Raw genomic sequence first — 20,309 nt, 5'->3', positions numbered from 1 at the left:
TATTCCAAAGAACCTTTGATTTTTGAGAGAACTTCTTTGATACTTCCCCCAAATTCACCCGAGCGGTGCCCTTCAATTAATTCCACCCTGGTCCTTCTCAAAGACGCCTGCATTATTTATGCAGCGCAGAGGCTGCAGATTGTTATTTGCCGTGCCGTGTTTACATCTAAGATTTAAATCTCATCTCAGGGGATCGAAAAGGTCTCGTGTTTGCTCTAACGCACGCGGGGGAAAGGCGTCATAATTAGCCGAGGCGCCCTTTTGATTTCAGTCTGATAAAAAAGGGCTGAGGGTTGATGTGGAAGCTTTATTTGGTGCACGTTCTGGCCTTTATGGCTCTAACTCTAATTCTTTGTGCCCCCGCTTCTGCAGTCATTGTGTTATTGGTTGCAAAATTAGCGAGCAACTCAGTCCAAATCAAACTTTTAAGAATCTTCCAGTTTTTTTTTTTTTTTAGTTTAACCAGTTGATGGATGATGAGATGAGATCCCATGAGAGATGGGGATTGGCCGGATGGATGGAATGGATCTGGTACTTTCACTTGTATCTCTTTGCCCTGAAAAATAATGTCCTTAAAGTGCGGGGGGATTGGAACACACTGGTTAGAGCTGGGCTGGTTAACCATTTATCCATGAATGAACTTTTAGGTTGTAAAAACAAGTGAACCCCCTTCGCATTGGTCCACCTCAAACAGCGTGGTGTTAGCAGCGTTAGCATCCAAGTAGTGACAACAACGGATCTGGCCAATGACAATTACCTCCAATTTAATCTTTCTTTATTTCCTTTCGTCAGTGTTCACAAAAAGTGATACATGTTGCGCTCGGGGCCAGTTAATGATAAACAAAGTGTCGCCATGGCCCCTTTATTAGCCTGCTAATGCAACGAATGCTACAGGATGCTAACTTGAAACCATTCAGGTAGATAGGACAGTTAGCATTTATAAGCTAGTATGACATCGAAGAGGAGCTACTATTAAAATATAAATATTGACATTAATCTACACCCATTAACTTTATGGCGGCGCTTGTTAATGTATGACACACTATTTGATGATAATGGTACCTAAAATATTCATAATTTATAAGTCAAGGAAGGTTGGGGAGCAGGTGATAAGAAGCTCCCCTGATGGAGGCTGCGCGGAACCTGAACGCCACACGTCCAGGATCCAGGAGGAATCTAGCGCCCCCCTAAGCTGACAGTCATAACCCTTCAGCCGTTCCGCGGGGACAAGACCGCCGCTCTCTCATCCTTGCCCGCTCTCGAGCAGCCGGCGATGCGGAGCTGAGCAGGTAGGCGCATCGTGACGGACGCAGGGACGGAACACGGAAGGTAAGAACTCCCGGAGCTCCGGGCAGGCGGCCGCGGAGCCGAACTGCTGCTTCGGCGATTATTTCCAGGGATGCCGGGTTTTGACAGCTGAGGAATCAGCCTTGTTTACACCGGCCCGAGTGGGCTGCGGGGATGGGATGGGGGCTCACGCAGCCCTCCGCAATGCAGGCTCGGTGTGACTGAGGAGAAAACGCGCGTTGTTGTGACTGATTAAAACGCTGGAAATGTGCAAAATCCGAATGATCGTGGCGTAGCCCGGACGATGCTGCTATGCTCCGCTGCACATTCTGGCGTGCACTTGCCCCCCCTGCTCTAAAATAGAATAAATATGAATGCGAATGCACCGGTGTTATATGAGCATCACATGGAGGATCTGCCTCTGAAGTGATCAGGTAAGGCTGCAGGCCGTTCACCACATACCGATGATTCAGCTCCGAGATGAAGACCAATGCAAACACTTTCTCCTGGAACTAAAACGCGCGTCGTGCGGCGCAAAGCCGCGACTGATTGGCTTTGCGTTCCTGGCAGATCGGAACCTCTTCGCTCAGCGGGAGCACCGCCGGGGGGAGGCAGGTGCCGGGGAAGGTGACATGGGCGCGTCCCGGCCCGACACCGCGGCTTGGAGACGGTGGAATACGAGGGTCAGGGCTGACGCCGGGTTTCCACTGACGCAGACCCCAACACTGTTGTTGTGATGCGCAGTAATGGAAGCTGGAATCCTGGAATGTCACCACAACTTTGCAGACGCGTTATAAATGAAGCTACTCATGATTTGAAGGAGCCTGTAATTATCATTGAGCAGGATGCAATTAGTGGTTTGGTTCTCACTGTTGGGTCTTTATTCCTGTATAAAGAGTCTTTATTGACTTTATCAATGTGCAGATCTGTGCTAGTATGACAAATGTTGGCCCGGATGCTCCCGGCCCGGATGCTCCCGGCGGACCTTGAAATGGGTCAGGACCCGACGCCCATGTGTTCGCTTCTTCACTGCCTGTTGGCTCCGGATGCAGCCGAGCCGTGAATGTGGGGCAGAATGGAATTCCGTGCACGTTTGTCACTTGAAGAATTTCACGACTGCTGCTAATACAACCCTGTACCCCCCCAGGACAGACAACCCCCCCCCTGCCAAGTGCCTTTCCCCAGAATATGGATATGTTTTATTCAAATATTTTCCCTGCTTCTTCCAAGAAAATAATACTCTGCTCTGCTCCTGTTGCTTTGGCTAATTCCACCTTATTTAAAGTCTCATTATGGTGGTCGTTGTGGTTTTCCTGTTGGTTGCCATGGAAATGAGCTGTTTTCCCCCTGGAAGGGGCCACAGGTGCTCGCCATTACCTGCACTGGTAATAAGTCCTCTCTCCTGTATCCAAACGCTCCCCCCTAAACAAAGAAGGGTTGTTTTTCCGCGCACACGACCTGCATTTAACCCGTCAGAACCGGGTCAGCGCGGCTTCAGACGCCGCGTGAGGCCGAAGCTCTTTTACGTAACGCCGCTTTGCCCTCAAGCTCCAGTTTTACGGTGATGCGTTTCCAGCCTCAGCCTCCATTAGTGTCACAATTAGATGACTCAACACGTCCATAAATTCACTTCGTCTCTGAAAGGAATGTCGTGCACTCCGGTCGTGAGTGGCCGCGGAGACTAGCTAAACAAAGGTAGACGAGGAGCGACGGAGGAGCTGCTTCTTCTCATCTGTCGAGCGTCAAATCCACTGACATGAATGTGCAAACGTGATTTGTACAGCGCGGGGTGTGCACGTGCACGCGCACGCACACGAGCAGCCTCCGCTGGTTCTTCCCCCCTGCTGACACAACATGCTGCCGTGTCCTCATGCTTCTTTTGGATTGCTCAGCAGACTCAGAGCCATCAGCACTGATGGTACAGAGGCGGGCGTGTGACGTGGCGGGCGTGTGACGTGGTCGGCCTCTTCCCTGTTCATGCCTGGGGAGGAGAAAGGCCCTCAGCTCCCATCTGCCCCGGCCTTTGGCCGTCTGCATCCTGGTTGCACCAGTTCTGCCGCCGCCTCTCTGACAGTTGACCGCTGATGTTCTGCGCGTGCACGTGAGCGCGCTGCTCAGGCCGCGCGATTTGTGCGGGGGAATCTGAGAGAAGGGTGAAAATGACCACCAGCTTCACCATCACACAGGGGCTCGTGCCTGTTCTCCGCGTCGAGTCCCTAAGTTGCATCATTTCTGTCATTATCAAGGTGGGAAAAGGAGATTTTACTGAGTCACACAAACACAACGGCCAAAGATAGAAACATTTGCCCTTCTAAATAGCAACAGCCTTTCCTATTTATAGCATTCAAGCAGTTGAAAGAAGGTGTTGTTCATTCACTGATAAAAAGTTGTTTGGATTTGGCCAGTACCTGAAAGTGCCGTTAAAAACGGAATATTGAATCTTCCCCCCAAATTGTTTGTTGACAGTACCTTTTCCTTCCGTAGTGGTGTCTGTCCCAAATCGCATTATTCCACCATTAGGATAATGCGGCGCAGAGATCGTCTGTTGTCTCCTCTTTGAGGGGGAAATGGGATGAAATCCATCAGCGGCTAAAGGCCCGATCCATCTGATTGATGCTGCCAGAAGATCGCCCAACGATTCAGCATCTGGAGAACATTATTGACTCTTTGTCAGGATATAGTTTTCCATGTTCCATACTTTCCTGGTCCTCTCCATCACTGCTGTTACCATGGCTACTGTATATTTCAGCCGTGGCTGCACAGCTCTTGTAAGTGTTGTTCAGCGTTAAACTGTTCTGGATGCTCATATTTATAGGTCACATTGGCTTATTTTGATTATTAAATCACAGTCTTGTTTTGTTAGCATTAGCATCATTAGCCACAGCCACACAAAGGTTTACTCTTTTGGCTTGATTGGGAACTAATTTAGGGCTGTAACTGGGTTACGCTTGACGGGAGCTCACTTCCTTTCTCTGATTTGCTGCTCAGATATTTTTAGATTTTTACAATCAAAGTGAATCTTTTGGGATTTATGGAGTCGATTAGAAGGAGGTTACAGATGTACAGGCCCTCTGCTCGCTAATTTCTGCTAATGGCACGATTAGCCTTTTTCATTTAGCCAGATAAATTGTAACTTTCTTCACAGCATCAGAACTGACAGTTGCCTGTGTGCCTGTTGGCCCGGCAGCCCTCATCTGGCTTCATTCATGCATTCATATCCCGCAGTAACATCACTATTCACTTGTTCATCAAACTGATAATTATCTTTCAGTTGTGCAAAACCAGTGCTGAAGGATTTGCGCTGCAGTTATTGTTTACAGGGTTTTTGGGCAACCGCGCCGCAACACTGCCTGTTATTTCAGCGCCGCAAGAAAAGGGCTTCAATTTCATGCAATTCACAGATTGCTTTTGTGTTTCTGATTCATTCCTCTTTAGGGTGAATCTTTCATGGTGCTGTGGAAATAAAAAAACCCTCCAACACCTACAGTTGCCTTTTTACCAAGTACATTTTTTAAAATTTTGGTTTATTTCAGAATTTCATGCTTTGAGTTCACACTGACAGTCTGTGAGGCGGCTTTAGAATGAAGCTTAGATTGAGGCGTAAAACAGCATCGTGTTCTCGCCAATATTTGCTTTACCACCTTTTTAAAGTTTGGATTACCTCTGTATGTCCTCATTTACCAGCAGTGTTGTTTTTAATCGGTGATTTCACGTGCGCTCCCTGTTTGCCGCGTGTTTAGAAAAGCTGGAGCTGGCTCGCTGTTTAGGTGCAAAAGCAGCCAAATCAATCCTGGGGCCTTTCCACTTGGCCTGTTGCTATGGTGCTGGGAGTACGAGCAAAGACGAGGACGTGCAACCTTCAGTTGGACGCTCCTTCAGCCTGTTTAATATACTTTCCATATGTACCCTTTTCCAACCCTGTTTCTCCTCTGGCGCCCTGAAAAGCAAACGCCACCAGTTGAGCATGATGAAAGGAGGTCAGAAGGAGCTTTTGTACTAATCAGAACCCTCCTTGGTGGGAAACATGTGAGTTCTTTAGACGCCTGACCTCTGGCCTTCTGTGGACAGGACGGCGTGTATGAGGGGAGTGAATGGATGGGTGCTCGTCAACGAGCGAGTCCAAAGGCGAAGGCTGCTGGCACGCCGAGTGAATACTGAACGTCTCCAGCTCTTGGGAAGCCTCATTATACATCGAGGGGCATCCTGGTTTCACTCTCTCCGGACAGCTGGGCAGCTAAACTGTTTGTAGATCAATAGTTTAGCTAGCTGCTGGCTCCACACTGCAAGCAAAGTGCATTTAAACAGGAGCAATCCCATTATGAGACGGGGAGCGCAGCAGCGGGGGCCTCGGGTCCTCTGCCCATTATTCAGCCTTCCTCTTTGTGTACCTGCAGCGCTTCTGCTGAGGCCACCCAGTTTTAATATCCATGATATTGGCTTTTAATTAATGGCAAATCCGTCCCGGAATCCTCCGTGTTTTCCCCTCAACCCAAGCTGCTTTTTGCACGCCCTGAGTTGTTCAATGATTCCTCGGATGCCTGGATTTTTAGGACCGTCTGTAAAACGATTTTCCCTCGGCTGATCAATGGAACATCACGAGGCTGCATTGCACCGCCCAGGTGATCACATGTAGATGCTGCTTCCCTATGACTCCAGCCTTTCTGTAGCCTGTCTGTATTGATTTAACACTTATTTAGAACGCATGTTGTTTTTCTGGTGGAGCTCTTTGGCTGTGTAAAAGGCAAGGACAAGGGGGGGGGGGGGGGGGGGGGTGCAGAGAGGGAGAACTGAGGGTAGTTACGGTATAAAGAGAGGAGGACATAAACAAAGCATTTGGAGCTTTCTCTTCATTCCTCAGATCTGTGTAACCGGGAATAAAAGCAGCGGCTGGTGTGGGCTCAGGTCTGTGAGCTACCGCTCGCCTCTCCTGCCGTCTCAGTGGTCAGGCTCTGAGATCCCGGACCTGAAGAGCCCATTGATGCCGGCCCACATTAGTAGTCAATGAAGAAGATCAGGACAAACGGGTTCGTTTCCCATTTCACACCGACGGAGCGGCTCTCTCTCGATTCACCCAAAGGGTCTCAAATCAACTCTGGTTGCATCGCTAATGAGCGCGGATAAAGGAGCTCAAACAACGCTTGTGCAGCCCTCCTCGGTTCAAGCAGTGTGCTCTTTGTTTAAGGCCGCTGACGTGCCAGCGGCCACGTCAAGGCAGCGCACTGTGGTGACATGCGGGCCCACAGACGCACGTTGTGATGTAACACACCTATTCCTAATTCTTCTCTTTTCAGATCCAAGCCCACGTTCCGCTGAGTCATTCCCGAGGCTCTAATTAGGCCTTTGCAGGCTGCTTCTTCGCGCCGCGGTCGATTAGCAACAGGAAAATGCCTCGGCTAACATCACCAAAGTAAAAATAACACGTTAGACTCCGGTGCGATCGCGGTGCAAGTCATCCTAATGCCATGAAATGACGGGAGTTCTGCCCATTTTTCTATACTGTAGACCAAAAATTGATCTGACTTCATGTGTCATAGAGAGGTTTGATAGTGCGCAGTTGTCATGGCGCCTGTGTGGCCCTTCATACTGACATGTGTGCGGACAACGGGCACCGACACCGGCTGGATTATTTATGAAGAAGGTGTAACGGCAGCGAGGGAAGAAAAGGTCATCCAGAGGTGAATCTGACTGGAAGAGACTCCAATGAGTCCCTTTTACACCCACTCACACACTAATGCTTATCTGTGACACACAGCAGCTCCATTTGTGCATGCACAAGGCCACAGTGTGTGAAGGACAGACAGTGAAGGGCACCACCAGGCACACACATTCGTACAGAATTGGATAGCATGAAGGGGGGGTGGCACTTTCCTTAATTCCCCTGACAACAGGACAAAGCCAAACACAGATCCTGACACGAGTGAAAGAGTACAGAAAGAGAGTCACATGAGCGGCCTGTTATCGAATGTCCAATGCACCGGCTTCAGGTTTTTTTGGCTCTGAATGTGGTGACGACCTTCTTGATATATCATGACATAATGAAAAGCATTACTAAAAGCTTATTCACACGCTCTCATGAATAAAACAAGTCTCCGAAGGTGACGGTGGAGCGTGTGAATACTGGCTGCACGCTCAAGTTTAATGTAATTAAAAAGTTATGTATGCACGCTGCTGGAGGGAGCAAAAGTTTGTAAAGGAATGTTAATCTTGTTAATCATGCAGCTGCTTTATTTTATTTATTTTTTGTTAATCAGAGAGAGAGAGATTGTAGAAAAGCCTCTTTAATCCAAAAGTGTCTGTACTTTCCCTCATCACCATGGATTTATTGTCTTTTTGGAGGTGTTGTGATGGAAATGCTCTTACATCACCTCTTATTTTCCCTGTCACCTGTTCTGCGTCACGAGCCATGATCACATGGTGGGACTTGGCTCAGCGGGACCAGATGACTCAGGTCTTCTTTGTCCGGGCCGTTCTCATTGTCACTCGGCTCACATTGCTCTCCAACAGGCTGTTGGACTCTGGCCACGTGCAAGGCAGTAGTTGTCCCTGACGCGAACGTGTCTGACATCAGTTCAAATATGTGGCATTTGTGTAAAATCAGGTCAAGGTTCTCTCCCCTCATCACACATGCCTGCATCTCTTCGGTGAGACTCCACGTGTCTTTAGTTTAGGGTTTGCGTCCGTCTGTAATTCTCTGTCCTTCAGGTACCCTGGAAAATAATCTATCCCAACTCGGACGTGATTGAAACGTCCATCCTGCTGCAGAGCTTCAGTGGAACTGAACACCAACGAACCCATTAATATTATCAGTCGACGTTTGGAAGAGACAGTTCTGATGAATGTCAAATACTTTTGTTCAGAACACATATTGAATCTGGTGCAGGGCGGTTTTAAATGACTTTAAACACTTTCCATGGTTTGTTTCTGCGTTCTGAGAGCCAGACTTGGGTTAAGGATGGGCAAAAATAGACTGAACTGGTCCTCAAATGGCCAGTAAAGTTGGTAGAGGTAATATGGAAGCTCAGGGTGGTGACTTGTATCAGGAACCTGGACTGTGAGCATCAGAGTGCATCAGTAGCACTTTTAGAAATGCTATATAAGTAATGGTTGTAATGGTTGTTGTAAACTCGATGCATCGGCCTCATCACTATAGACTAACTGTTTGTCATTGATATATATTGATGACTGGCAAGTGTTTGGCATAGAGACGTCTTGTCCTGCAGTGAAAAGCATGTTTGTGCGTTCATTGTTTCCTAACAGCCATTATAATCTCCTCTGCAGACGGTGCACTTTTCCCTGCACTTTTGCCATTTTACGATCGATATCGGTGGCTGTGAAAAGATCCACTCAAGCGCCGGTGCGAGGAAACGCTGCACCCATCAACTGGCGCGCATTTGGAGCGCGGCGCACGTGCTTCTCTTCACCCGCCCACGCGTGCACTCTTCAGTCGCGTGTTTTGATGAAGTCGGAAAAACAACAGAGAGCTGGAGCCATGTGGAGGGGAGGAAGGTTGGTCTGATTGTGAGGAAGCTTCCTGATTGTGCCTATTACCAACACACAGTTGTGCGTCTGCTCGCAGTCGTCAATAAAAGTAGCTGGAACAAGTTTATTCAGTCTGCGATGTGAAGACAGATGTGTGGGATGCAGGGATGGCACCATTTACGGGCAACAGATTCCTCTGTGGTAATGAACAAACATGCCGTTTAGTTTAAAGAGTGTGAAGGAGCGTCCAGAACAGTCGGAGACACAAACGCGGCCTCCTTGTCGTGACCTTCTTCGCTAATTAGGTGTCAGGCCTAGTTTTCTACTCTGCAAAAAAAGCATATATCCTAGCAGTTAGATTCCCAGAAGGCAAGAAAGCGCTAATTTTATACCTCGACTTTCTCTTTCTCTGTGTGTGGGTTCTGTGTGTGTGTGAATAAAATCCAGGAGGATCATTAGAGAAGCTCCCACTGCACAGGTTAGCTCTTAATAACAGGGCTGCAGCAACACTGTGTCTGCAATCTTGGTGTTGGTTTGAGTCCAAATCTGCATTAAATTCCCCTGACTCTGCAGCGTAAGGGTCAAGATTAGAGTGCGCGTGAGGAAAGAGTTATTACACCACCTTAAAGGGGTGTGATCAGTCCTGTTCTGGTCTCTCTTTATAGCGTGGATCACATCCGTGTTGCTTATCCTTATCTAGTTGTTAAAGTGTCAACATTCTCCTTCACTTTACAAGTGTTGTGTTTCCTGCTGTCTCTCTGCATTAAGCCCCCCACTTTACATTGTATGTGTTTTGCTCAGTGAGCATGAAAATCGCCCTATTTAATGACGTCCTCCCATCTTCCTCGTGCAGCGCCACTCCAACCCAACCCACAATGCACGCCGTCCTGATCCTGCCAAGTGAACAGCAGATTTTTATTTTTTTTTTTTTTACAGATATCTGTTTTGATCATTGTTGTGCCTGAATGCTGCAGGGCAGAAGAGACGCTTTGTCCAGTCCTTACAAAAAGAGCAGTATTGTGTTTATGACACATATCAGGCCCTTGAATGCCGGTGGTGACCTGTAAATGAAGGTCTGGGTCACAGGAGGAGCGCGGCGGACGCCAGATATCCACTCTAATGAGCTTTGATTTCACTTGACACGGACCAAATGGCCAAGACGCGGCGTGATTTATGTGCTCCCTCGGAACACAGCTCAAGCCGAAAGAGTTCCCGTTGGTTGTGCTTATTGTCTAATTTGGGCCGCTGTCGGCTGGATTCTAAACCGACAAATTCGTGTTATAGCAAAATGAACAATTGTGTTGAGAAATATCAGAGTTGACTTGCAATCAAGTTTTTGTGAGCAGGACAGATGACAGGGCTGGTTTGGTCGGTGGAGCCTGCACAAACCCTCATTATCGCTGCCTTGATCACTTGTAGGAATCAATACAGCCGCGTTGGCTCCGGGGCCACCGGACCCACGGCAGGAAGCGGATATTTCCAAATCATCCATTATGGATGAGAAAAACAAGGATGGCGAACACGGACCAAAGAAACGGCGACAAGGCCAGAGGAGATGGATAAGTGGCTGGAGTGGGGTCCCTTCCTCCACTCCAGAAGAGTGGAGGAAGGGAGGGAGGGAGGATGAGGATGGTACAGCGGGCGCCTGGAAGCAGTTTGCTCTGTTTTTGTTGTGGTTCTCAGACGCTCCGATCCGACTGGTTCCTTCTGTCCCTCCTGCTGTTTATTTCCAGCAGAGGTAATAGACCCTCATTGTTGTGTTTTTTCCCCCCTCCCAGTCACAGGTTGTTTTCACCCCTCCAGCCCTTTTTCCGCCTCAGTATCCCCCCCTGGGTGCGTAATGTGTCGTCCCGCTGCTCGTCCTCACTGCAGTTTCTTCCCGTCCACTGCTGATAGAGTGCATGGCCAGAACATCCTCCTCATTCTGTAAACCAGAGACACCCAACCCCCCCCTTCCCCCTTCCAAGGCATCCTCTCTGCTCCCGTTCTCCCTTTCCTCCTACTCCAGCGTGTTATGAAGTCACAGCTGGAGAGCCCAGTCATTTGACAGCTAAATGCTAATGTGAGAGCATGTTGATGGAGGGGGCTTCTGTGTGGCTGAGCATCTGTAATAGAAGGGGGCAGGATGCCATGACAACAGTAGTCGACAGTGGTTTATCCTCAAGCGTGCCGCGGTGAGAGATAAACAGCTGGCTCAACCGCTGCCAAAGCTAGCAAGACGGTAGCTGCGGGGTTGCGTTGGGGCATCACACCTCAGGATTGTGCAGGACAAAGGTGGGTGTCAGAGGGGTCTCTGGTTGGTGTTTGACTGTGGTGTTTCCGGCTGTGGGGGGACTCATTTATATAAAACTTGATTACCTCTTTATATTTGATTGATTTCAGGGCAAATACTGCTTTAATTGCTCCATGGGTGGTGCATCATCTGATGTTTACATGTATTCATATTTAACAGATTTTTCTCTGTCCCTTTTGTCTCATTTAGGGAATGGGACTATATAGTACCCTATATGTGCAATGTGCATTCATGTATGCGGTGAATGCTTTTATAGCTCAGAAGCTGATTCATGTCAATGGCCTCATATGCGTATCAGTGACCTTTATATGATGAGCTCCAGTGTTTGGTTTTACTGGAGCACACTGTTCCTATCAGATTTGGGCTCTTGCGCGCTGGAGCGAGTGTTTTTTTCTGGTGGTTATGTCACAAATAATGTCACAATGTTAAAACACACTCAGAATTGAGTGAAAATTTTAAAGACCAGTCAGAATTCTCTGGACTGCACGTTATTAATCCGACATGCCTTCAGTCTCGACGTTGCTGGAATTTAGCCTCAGTCTAAATGTGATTATGGGGGGAGAAACCAGACCAAAGCAGATTACCAACAGCTAAAATGAGCTCAAATCATTGGTGTTAAACAGTCTAGTCCATTTTAGCATCTATTAAAATCACCATGTATGCGGATAATTCCTAATATTTGTTTTAATCTGTTGAGCTTCACGCGTGGTGTGCAGAGCATTGGAGGCCTTCAAAACTCATCTGACAGGCCTGCGCATTATCTTTTCATCCATGTTTGTCATGTAACTTAATCATAAAACATTATTAAGTCTTGTAAATCACATCATTTTGTGCTGTTTATCTTAGAACCGGGTCCTCCTGGAATAGTTCCCAGTCCAGATATTAGTAACAAGCAGTGATTCTGTCAGATCGTGGAGCAGTAGAGCTCCATCACAAAGACCTGAGGAGATATCAATCCTCTCGATCCTCCTTTGTTCCCGTCAGCGGTGGGATTCTGCTGAGTCAGGCTGGAATTAAAACGTATCAGATCCAGACGGTTGCAGGTGCCCCCCGTGTCTGGGTGCAGAGTGACGCTAAACGCTAAGATATCGTCCATTTTCCGTTCTTCTCCTGGTCTCTTGACCTTTTATTTTCCTGGTTGTGGTCAGTCTCTTGACCTGATCCATTAGTTCTAATTCCATGCAAGTGAGATTTGTAGATTCCAAGGTTCGATCACACAGAGCTCTTATTTCAATATTCCTCCTGATGTTTAAATACAACAGCATTAGCATGCTAATATGCTAATCATTGGATGAAGGAGGATGCGGTTAAAGTTGGGGTGGGGGGTTGACAAGTGTGTGTGTGTTACTTTGAATGTCTTATGCTGATGTTGTCCTCCTGTGTGTGTGTTTATGCAACGGCTTAAAAGATTAGACCCCAGTCTGGCCACAGTAAGGAGAGAAGACCCCTCTGTGGTGCGCTCGCGCTGCAGGGAGGCTTCTTCATTTGTGTCCCATTTGCATTGTCCCTGTCCTGCCCAGGGAATTAGCCCTTTCATTTTCCATTTTCCTTCCCTCCTCTTTGCACCTTTGAGAGAGAGCATTTCCATCCAGCAGCCTCTAAAGCAGACAATGGAGTAGAGTATTTAGGACACTTGGCAGGGTGGGTTGTGTTGGAGAGGATGGAGACACGGGCTGCTAAGTAGCTCATCTTGTCACATAGCCGCAGGCATGATAGCTTTCCACTGCAAGGTAAGCACTGATCACACACACTCCATGTCCTGTCTGTTTTATTGTATATATTTATTATTTTAGCCCGGCGGTGAAGTAATTAACAACCCCAACAGCTTTATCTTGACCACACAATTAAGCAGGGTGTCTGCGGCTTCTGTGTGATCACATTTAAACAATTATATTGTTCAGTCAATCCGCATGATTCATACCCTCAAATCCAATAACAGAGCTGAATAGGAGATGTTGTGGTGACTTAGATTAATCTTTTTATTGTTTGCCATGTATTGTAGCCCATAATGGATGCACACTCGCCCTCCTGAAGCCTTTTCCTTGTGTGCGTTTCTGCGTTTCTGCGATCAAGTGCACTTTAGGCTCTCTCATCTTCCCCATCGTTGCCGCCGTCCCGTTAAATCTAAGTGGCACTTAGTAATTACAGTTATTTACAGCAGAGTGTGTGGCCTCCCATAGAATCTTCCCAGCCACTGTTGTCACTGCACAGATGTGGAATTAAGTAATTAAGCTGGAGACTCTTATTTTACAGCTTGTTGACCTGTGGGTGACGCTGGACAACACCAGTGACACTGTTGGTAAAGCGGAGGGACAAACGAAGCAGGAAGTCAACACTGCAACATGCTTTTTTTTTTTTTTTAGAGGTAATTCATGGTGTGAATGTACAGAGAACAGGTGGTAATTATGACTTCAGAGGCGTGAACTCGCTCTTGATGGGAAATTATCAGCTGCCGTTCCACGTTCTTGGCCTGTCACTCACTGTTCCGTCCTGTCTTCGTCCTGTCTGTCAGCGGACACACAAAAGTCTGTTATTATTCAGCTCAGGTGTTTGCAGACGCCAACGGACCCCACCTGATTTAAGGTCCATTTAAATGCAGCCGAGAAGCTCGGAACTGGTGGATTGAATGCCTGCTGTTCTTGATATTCAGGTCATCTGAGGTGCCTGAGCCTGCGTGGCCCCGGGGGGGGGGGGGGCGTTGTGATAAATAGCTAACATTAGCCCTGCTGCCTGTGACATAGTGAACCAGCCGTGGATGGATGGTCTGCTGCTGGATTACATCACAAGAACTACTGGGAATCAACCTGTGCCTGCTTGTTCAGGTCCCGAAGCTTCGATTTCAAGCTATTTCGGGACGTAACAGCCTCAAAACATGAATACCGACCACATCCTGTCAGGAGACGGAGCAGCCTGGGGTTCAGGAAATACGTGTTCCCGCAGGTGTTGTTGTCCGTCTGCTCGATCTGCTGTGTAACTGATTCGTCTGCAATCTTGATTTAATAGAATCATTCAGCTTCTGAAACATATAAACCAGTTTGTCCAGTTTGGTTTCCCACGGAGACGGCAGGCCGCATCTCTATTTGGAATCAAAATCAATAACTTCCCCATGAATAATTCATCCACCAGACTAAATGTGGCTTTTTAGTAAAATAACTTCAGCCTAAGAAGACAAAAGAATCCTTTGAGTTTCATTCAGGGGTTTATATTTAAACACAGGCGGCTGCCTCGGGTGTCTGATCTTATATATTGTGGAAAGAGTTTTCTTTATTTCTTTTTAAACTCAGCATGTACATGTTAAAAATATATTTTATGTGGGTTGAATTTGCAGCATCTCTGCAGCAGCATCAATATTTGAAGCTTGGTTAGCAGTGATGTTGATGACGCTGCCCTTCATATGATTGCTTTTACCCAAGGTGAAGAACCCCTCCATCAGTCACCCCCCCCCACCCCAAACATCTGAATCAGGAAACCCTCAGCAGCGTTCTCATCCGTGCCCGCTGAAGTGCGGCGTGTCCGTGCTGTGAAGCGTCTGTTTTCTTGGGGAATCCGGCGACTCGGACGCCGACACTAAGCGCCGCTCGTTTCCCCGTTGCCAACTGATTGAGACCAATCCAGTGTTAACCCCATCTTGAGGGATTAGTGCAAATCTGTTGTTAATGACTGATTGTGGGGGTGCGGTGGATCGTGAGCAGTGGCGGTGGGGGTGGGGGTGGGGGTCTCGCTGGAGCAACATCTTGTTTCTGAAGTCTGATCACCCTCCCTCACCCTCTCCCCCACTCTCATTTTCCTTTCCTCCTCCCCCACACGACCGGGAAGACATTTCTATAAAGTCACCCATTTGATTATATGCAGCACACATCAGGCGGAGGTCTCAGTCACTGTGCTGAGCCTGCAGCACCCTCGGGGAGGGGGGGGGGGTTACAGGGTCATGATAAGAAGCCCAGATGACAGTATCGATGCTGGAGAGCTGCGCTAGAAACTCAGACTCTGCCCTCTGCAGCGTCCACTCGGTCTAGTATGAGTTCTGATTCTTCAACAGTACGGTTGGAAATTCTTCCAGGGGAAGTAGGAGGAGATTGAAATTCACGAGAAACGAGGCTGGGGGGGGAGGTGGGGGAGGGAGGCCCGACAGGAAAAGCCTTTAGAATCAAACCAGGAGCAGTAATGGCTGTGGAAACATCCGGGGTGTGATTTATGGGCTGGAAGAAATGACCTTGTTGGAGCGCTGTCATGCCTGAGCCGCGTGATTTACGTGGTAACTGCAGCCCTCAGCGCAGACGTGCAGGCGGCTGTGATGGGACGGGGCAGGTTGAAGCCTCCATTAATACTGATTATAGGAGCACGCGGTCTCCGTGTGCTGCTGGAATGATGCTATTTAACGTATATCACACCAGTGGCAGGTCGGAATGGGATGGGGAGGAATGGCTCTTACGATGTGTCTTTAATGAGCCGTTGCTCTCTGCTAATCCCCTCAATGGATCTATTAGGATTATTTAGGATTTATGGATCTCTGAAGTGATACATGACTGCAGATTAGAGCGGAGAGATCACAGCAGTGAGTTTAAACAAACTTTTTTTTTTTTTTAATTGCGCCTTTTTTGTCGCCTGGAGAGACAAATATGCTCCAGTGATGAGCAGACCTCCGTTCTGGTGTTCCAGATTAAAATGTGTGTTTGTGCAGTTTCATTGGGATGACAAAAGGCCCCCCGCAGCACACAAGCTGCTCCTTTTGAAAGGTGTTGCTAGGATACGGACCAGTGCGAAGGCGAAATCTTCTCTGTGTTGCTTTCCTGCAGCTGTGGAGCTTGGAGGTTATGTCCAACTTCTGGTGCATGCGGTGAAGTTGCGCAGCCTGAATTTGCATGTGTGTCGATATCTATTTGTGCACGTGCAAACGTTCAGCTGGTCCAGCTTGGAGATTGCTGAGCTCTCAATCACAGTGTCCACCAGCTGACACCTCCGGCTGTGCAAAAGAATCAATAATGTCTCCCCGGTGTTCAATTACACTCTCTAATCCAAACTTTCACCCGTGAACGAGCAGGAAAATGCCTGGTTCTATAAAACTGCTGCTAAAGAGCACGCTGACAAGGCAATTAAGCTAAAGTTGGTGCTGCCGGTCGCTTAAATACCAGCCAATATCGGGAACAAATGTTTAAATCACCATCAAAATATAGCAAACTGTTGGTGAATCGTGACATTTCTGTGTGTTTACTGTCAAGTTGAATCATTTCTGGCCCAATTAGTTGCAGAATGAGTCAGAATTTAGACTCCGAAATGATTATTTCAGAATCTCTAATGAATGGAAATGAGTGTGAGTGTGTTCCAGCTCCACTATCTGACAGCTGTTGCTGTTGTGTTGCTGGCTCCCATCAGGTCATAGCTGGTGTGTTGCTAACATCTCAGGGGCCCGGGAGCGAGCAGTGAGACGGGCGCACAGCTCAACCGCTGCTCATGGGTCAGTCTGTTGGCTTCAAGGCTGACCTGGAGCCGCGTTCACAGCGCTGATCCTATCTGGGATAAACCTGTAACAACTCCCTTTGTTCATATTTTCTTTTTCCTCCCCGACTTCTTTAAGGTGGCCGGGCGGGTTTGCTCATGTTTCATCAGCTGAGCTTCTAGCTGTAACCCCCCACCAGGAGGTCCTCACGCCAACATCATGCTGACCCTCGCCCTACTCCTCCATCTCCTGGTCCTTCTGGTCTCCTCTGCAGGTCAGTACGCTCAGCAAAAGGCTTCAAATCATCTCTGCAGTTGGATATAAAAGCGTCTCTAATGTGAGTCATAAAGTCATCACAGTTTGATCAGTTATTCACCTTTTTGTCAGAAACGACTCTCGTAAATGATTAGAATTGATTAGAACCTGTGACTGATGTTGGGCAGGAGTCTCGTCCGCTCCTGCGAGACAAACAATCGACGTAGTCAGAGCTCGGTACGTCTGAAAATGACCTGCTGAAAGACAGAAACCAGCCCATGATGTGATTCCACACCTCAGGCCGTTCTCACTCCTTTCAGATTGATTCCACGCGAACCCAAAAGATAAAAAAAACAGGCCGCCGCTGGGAATTCTTTTGATTCTATGCTACATACGCAGACGCTCAGATCTCGGGATGTAACTTCCCTCCTCTCTTTTGATCGCGCGATGCGCTTTTCTCCCTGCAGAGTTCACCAAAAGATTTGCTTATTTAGCAGATTAGTGTGTGGGCCATTAAATCCTCTGTAATCCTTCTGTCCATTATTGGCTTCAAAACTGTGATCCTATAAAGTACCTGCGCTCGTGTGAGGAGAACTGATGTATATTCAGTCTCATGATTGTGTTTATTGACGTCATTACTTGGTTACAGTTACAGATGCATCGACACAAGAGGACCTGTCTGACCTTTTTGCAGGTAAGAATGATTCTATGCCCAGATTGATCTTTGCAGGCACTCAGCATTTTAATGCAAAACAGGTAGAAAGATTCAATCCTGCCATTCCTTTTCACTAATCTGTGTTTCATTTCTGCAGAAATGCATTTCAGATATCATTTCTTTCATTGTATAATTGACAATTGACATTATATAATTAATCTTTGCCGCCTCATTACAGAAACTGAGGCAGTGAAAACAAACAAACACGCTGTTCATTTTACTACGAACCTTCAGAGGTTGTGGCCTTGGATTCCACTGCAGCTCAGATTCACAGTTCTTTCTAATAGAAAAGAGCATTTACTCGTAAGTGCTCAGTTATTCTGTCAAAACAAGTCGTGCACAAGACCCAAACGCTGACACTCCTCGTGCCATTATATAATCATTGCAAAATATTCCCCCCTCTTTGTTTTACATTGTTCTGTCAGTCTGTTGGAGTGCAGTGGAACATCAACAGTACGAAAAAGAAAGAGCCAAACCAAATAAGCTTCAAATGTGGCTGTGCCCATCTTCTGCCCATTACTCCCCCCGAGGTGGTCAAACTAATAGAGCTGCCTGTCATGATTTGTAAAGGAACACTCAGTGAGCGACGGCTCCCTTTTTCATTTTTCACAATAGAGAACTAGAGAGAAAAATCTATCTGTGTGTGTGTGTGTGTGTGTGGTGTGTGTGTGTGTGTGTGTGTAGGGGTCATATATCTTTTTGTTGCTATTTCTAGATTTCTGCTATTTGAAGACGTACAGCGTTCCTCATGGAGTGAGACTAAGACATTAGTGTAACTGGATCTGGGGTGGTCAATGGAACTAGAAAGTGGATTAGTGGTGCTCAAAAAAAGGTAAAGACACAGGAGAGCTGTGCAAGGAAGACAGAGTTCGGAGAATCGTGCACGTTCTCCTCCGAGTGAGCCAGGAAAATAACGACCTCTGTCATGCCTGCTGCCTGTAATGTCGTGAACTGTCTGTGAAATATAATGAAACCTACGACGGTTTAATTCATCGTAGCATAAAGAAATGGCGCACAGCGAGATAACTCAATCTATAGGACAAACTACTCCACCGAACTACAGTCTATTGATCCTCAGCACAGAAAATATTGATGGTGAAGATTCATTTGGTCGGGAGGGATCGGGGGCTCTTAATGGGGTTGCCAGGCAACCATGTGTGACACCAGAGAGAATGTAGCTGTCCAAGAAATCCAGAAATAGTGCCGTTCAGATTTCTTCCCCCAGCCAGAAGCTTTCTCAAAACGTATTCCCAGGAAAGCGGTCACTCTTTGGATTTTATTATATGGACCCCAAAATATGTGGAAACACACAATGAGAAAACTTTGCATTTAAAAAAAAGGTGAATCAGAAATGATCAATCAGAGGACCTTGACGTTGAGGGATGCACAGCAGGAAGATTCAAGGGGTGAATGGGAGGCTCCTGCTGATTTGTTGCCTGGGAACAAGCTGCGATGCGCCTCGTCCTGCATCGTTTTAGCACCCTGGCGCAGCCCCAAAGACACAGCAGATAAAGAATTGAGTCTGTTTGCAATTGCTTTGCTGCGCTGGAGCCGTGGGATTGAAGAGTGACTCATTTTGACCACAGTCCTGAGGAAACAGCTGGCAGCACGCTCCGCACTCGCCTCCGCTGCTGCGGCGTCTCCATCTCTGCGCTCTCCTTAGGTTTGCAGTAACCAAGCCCCACTTTTGAGGACGGTGCTGCCCAGAGGAACATTTGGTCAGCCACCATGTCGCATCGTGTGGCTCAAGCGCTCGAGGGTGATTGCGGCTCCACTGCGCGTTCGTTGCTTCCAGGAAACAATATGGCGAGTGTCCCACTTGGACACTCTCGGTCGTGCTAGCGAAGCGTGCTGCAGATGTTGCTAAGCACACATCTGTGAGAGGAGTCGCGTTTGGGTTTGTCCGTACAAGTGTGCAAACGGCTGAAAAACAGGAGCCGGGAAGTTAAATATAGCGTTTATGTGCAGGGGAACTTCACTTCAAGGCAAACAGCCTCTATTTGAGCTGTGTCTGTCGCTTCCCTCCTCTTTTAGTTGACATATAAGTGAGGACACCAGAGATGCAACAAGCGCCTGTGTTTGGCAGAACACTATAGAGCCTATACGACAGAAACGCTCCGAAAGATCAGCTAAGTAGGAGATTAGAGGACAAACAAGCGTCGGCGTCGGGAATCTGAATTCCTCCTCTGACGATGCGCAGATGTTGGCAACAGGCGTAACATCTGGAACCTCACAGTTCAGTTCAGTCTCTGTCTAAAATGCCCAAACGTGCACCTTTTAGCTGCTACGAGTTTCCTTTGGCTGCATTTGCAAACCTGGTATTCCAACATTTAGCAAGTATTTCATTAAGTGAATTGAATCGGGTTTTATTTTAGGAAGAATTCTGGAATGCCTCTCAAAAATCCGCTGTAGTTTCAAGGCAGAAGCCAGCACAAAAGGCAAAAGTGTGGCTTTTAAATGAGGTTTGATGAAAGGATTTCATCCTCAGAGCTGCTAAAAGCCGAGGAGGGAAGCGTTTGGCACTGATTGTGACCTGTTGCCTGCTGAGACGCCTCAGAGAGCGGCTTCAGTGCTCAGAGAGCTCTCCTAATTGTTTTCAGCTGCAGAAGAGCGTTACTGTGTGCACGGAGAACATCGGAATAATAACTAAAGGGAAACTAAATGGAAAAAGACAAAGCTCTCACACAGAGAGAACCCCCCCCCCAAAAATCCCAGCCAAGTGGATTATTTACTGGAAGAGCGTTACCTTTGAGCCTGTAACTTCCCAGAATGTGGAATGGCTCTCGAAGGAATATTTTTATTTCTCACAGGAAAAACGAGTCATATCTGCTCTCAACATGCTG

At 47.5% G+C, this 20,309-nt stretch overlaps 1 protein-coding gene across 2 annotated transcripts in view; it reads left to right on the top strand.

Annotated features, from left to right (window-relative positions):
• Positions 1-1,136: 1,136 nt before the first annotated feature.
• Positions 1,137-20,309, top strand: part of cntn1a (contactin 1a) — a 34,447-nt gene continuing 15,274 nt past the window's right edge. The window contains exons 1-3 of one of the 2 annotated variants that reach the window (XM_057052963.1): positions 1,137-1,289; positions 16,635-16,770; positions 17,401-17,445. In XM_057052963.1, coding sequence (XP_056908943.1) covers positions 16,716-16,770; positions 17,401-17,445 — 100 coding nt within the window. In that variant the 5' untranslated portion in view covers positions 1,137-1,289; positions 16,635-16,715. Of the gene's footprint in view, positions 1,330-16,634; positions 16,771-17,400; positions 17,446-20,309 lie in introns of both variants that reach the window. The other variant, XM_057052962.1, reaches the window with a different exon arrangement.

Source organism: Takifugu flavidus, chromosome 13, assembly GCF_003711565.1.
Source record: "Takifugu flavidus isolate HTHZ2018 chromosome 13, ASM371156v2, whole genome shotgun sequence".
In the NCBI taxonomy this organism is placed as follows: Eukaryota; Metazoa; Chordata; class Actinopteri; order Tetraodontiformes; family Tetraodontidae; genus Takifugu; species Takifugu flavidus.
The sequence above is the reverse complement of the archived record's forward strand: the minus strand, read 5'-3'. Positions and strand labels throughout refer to the sequence as shown.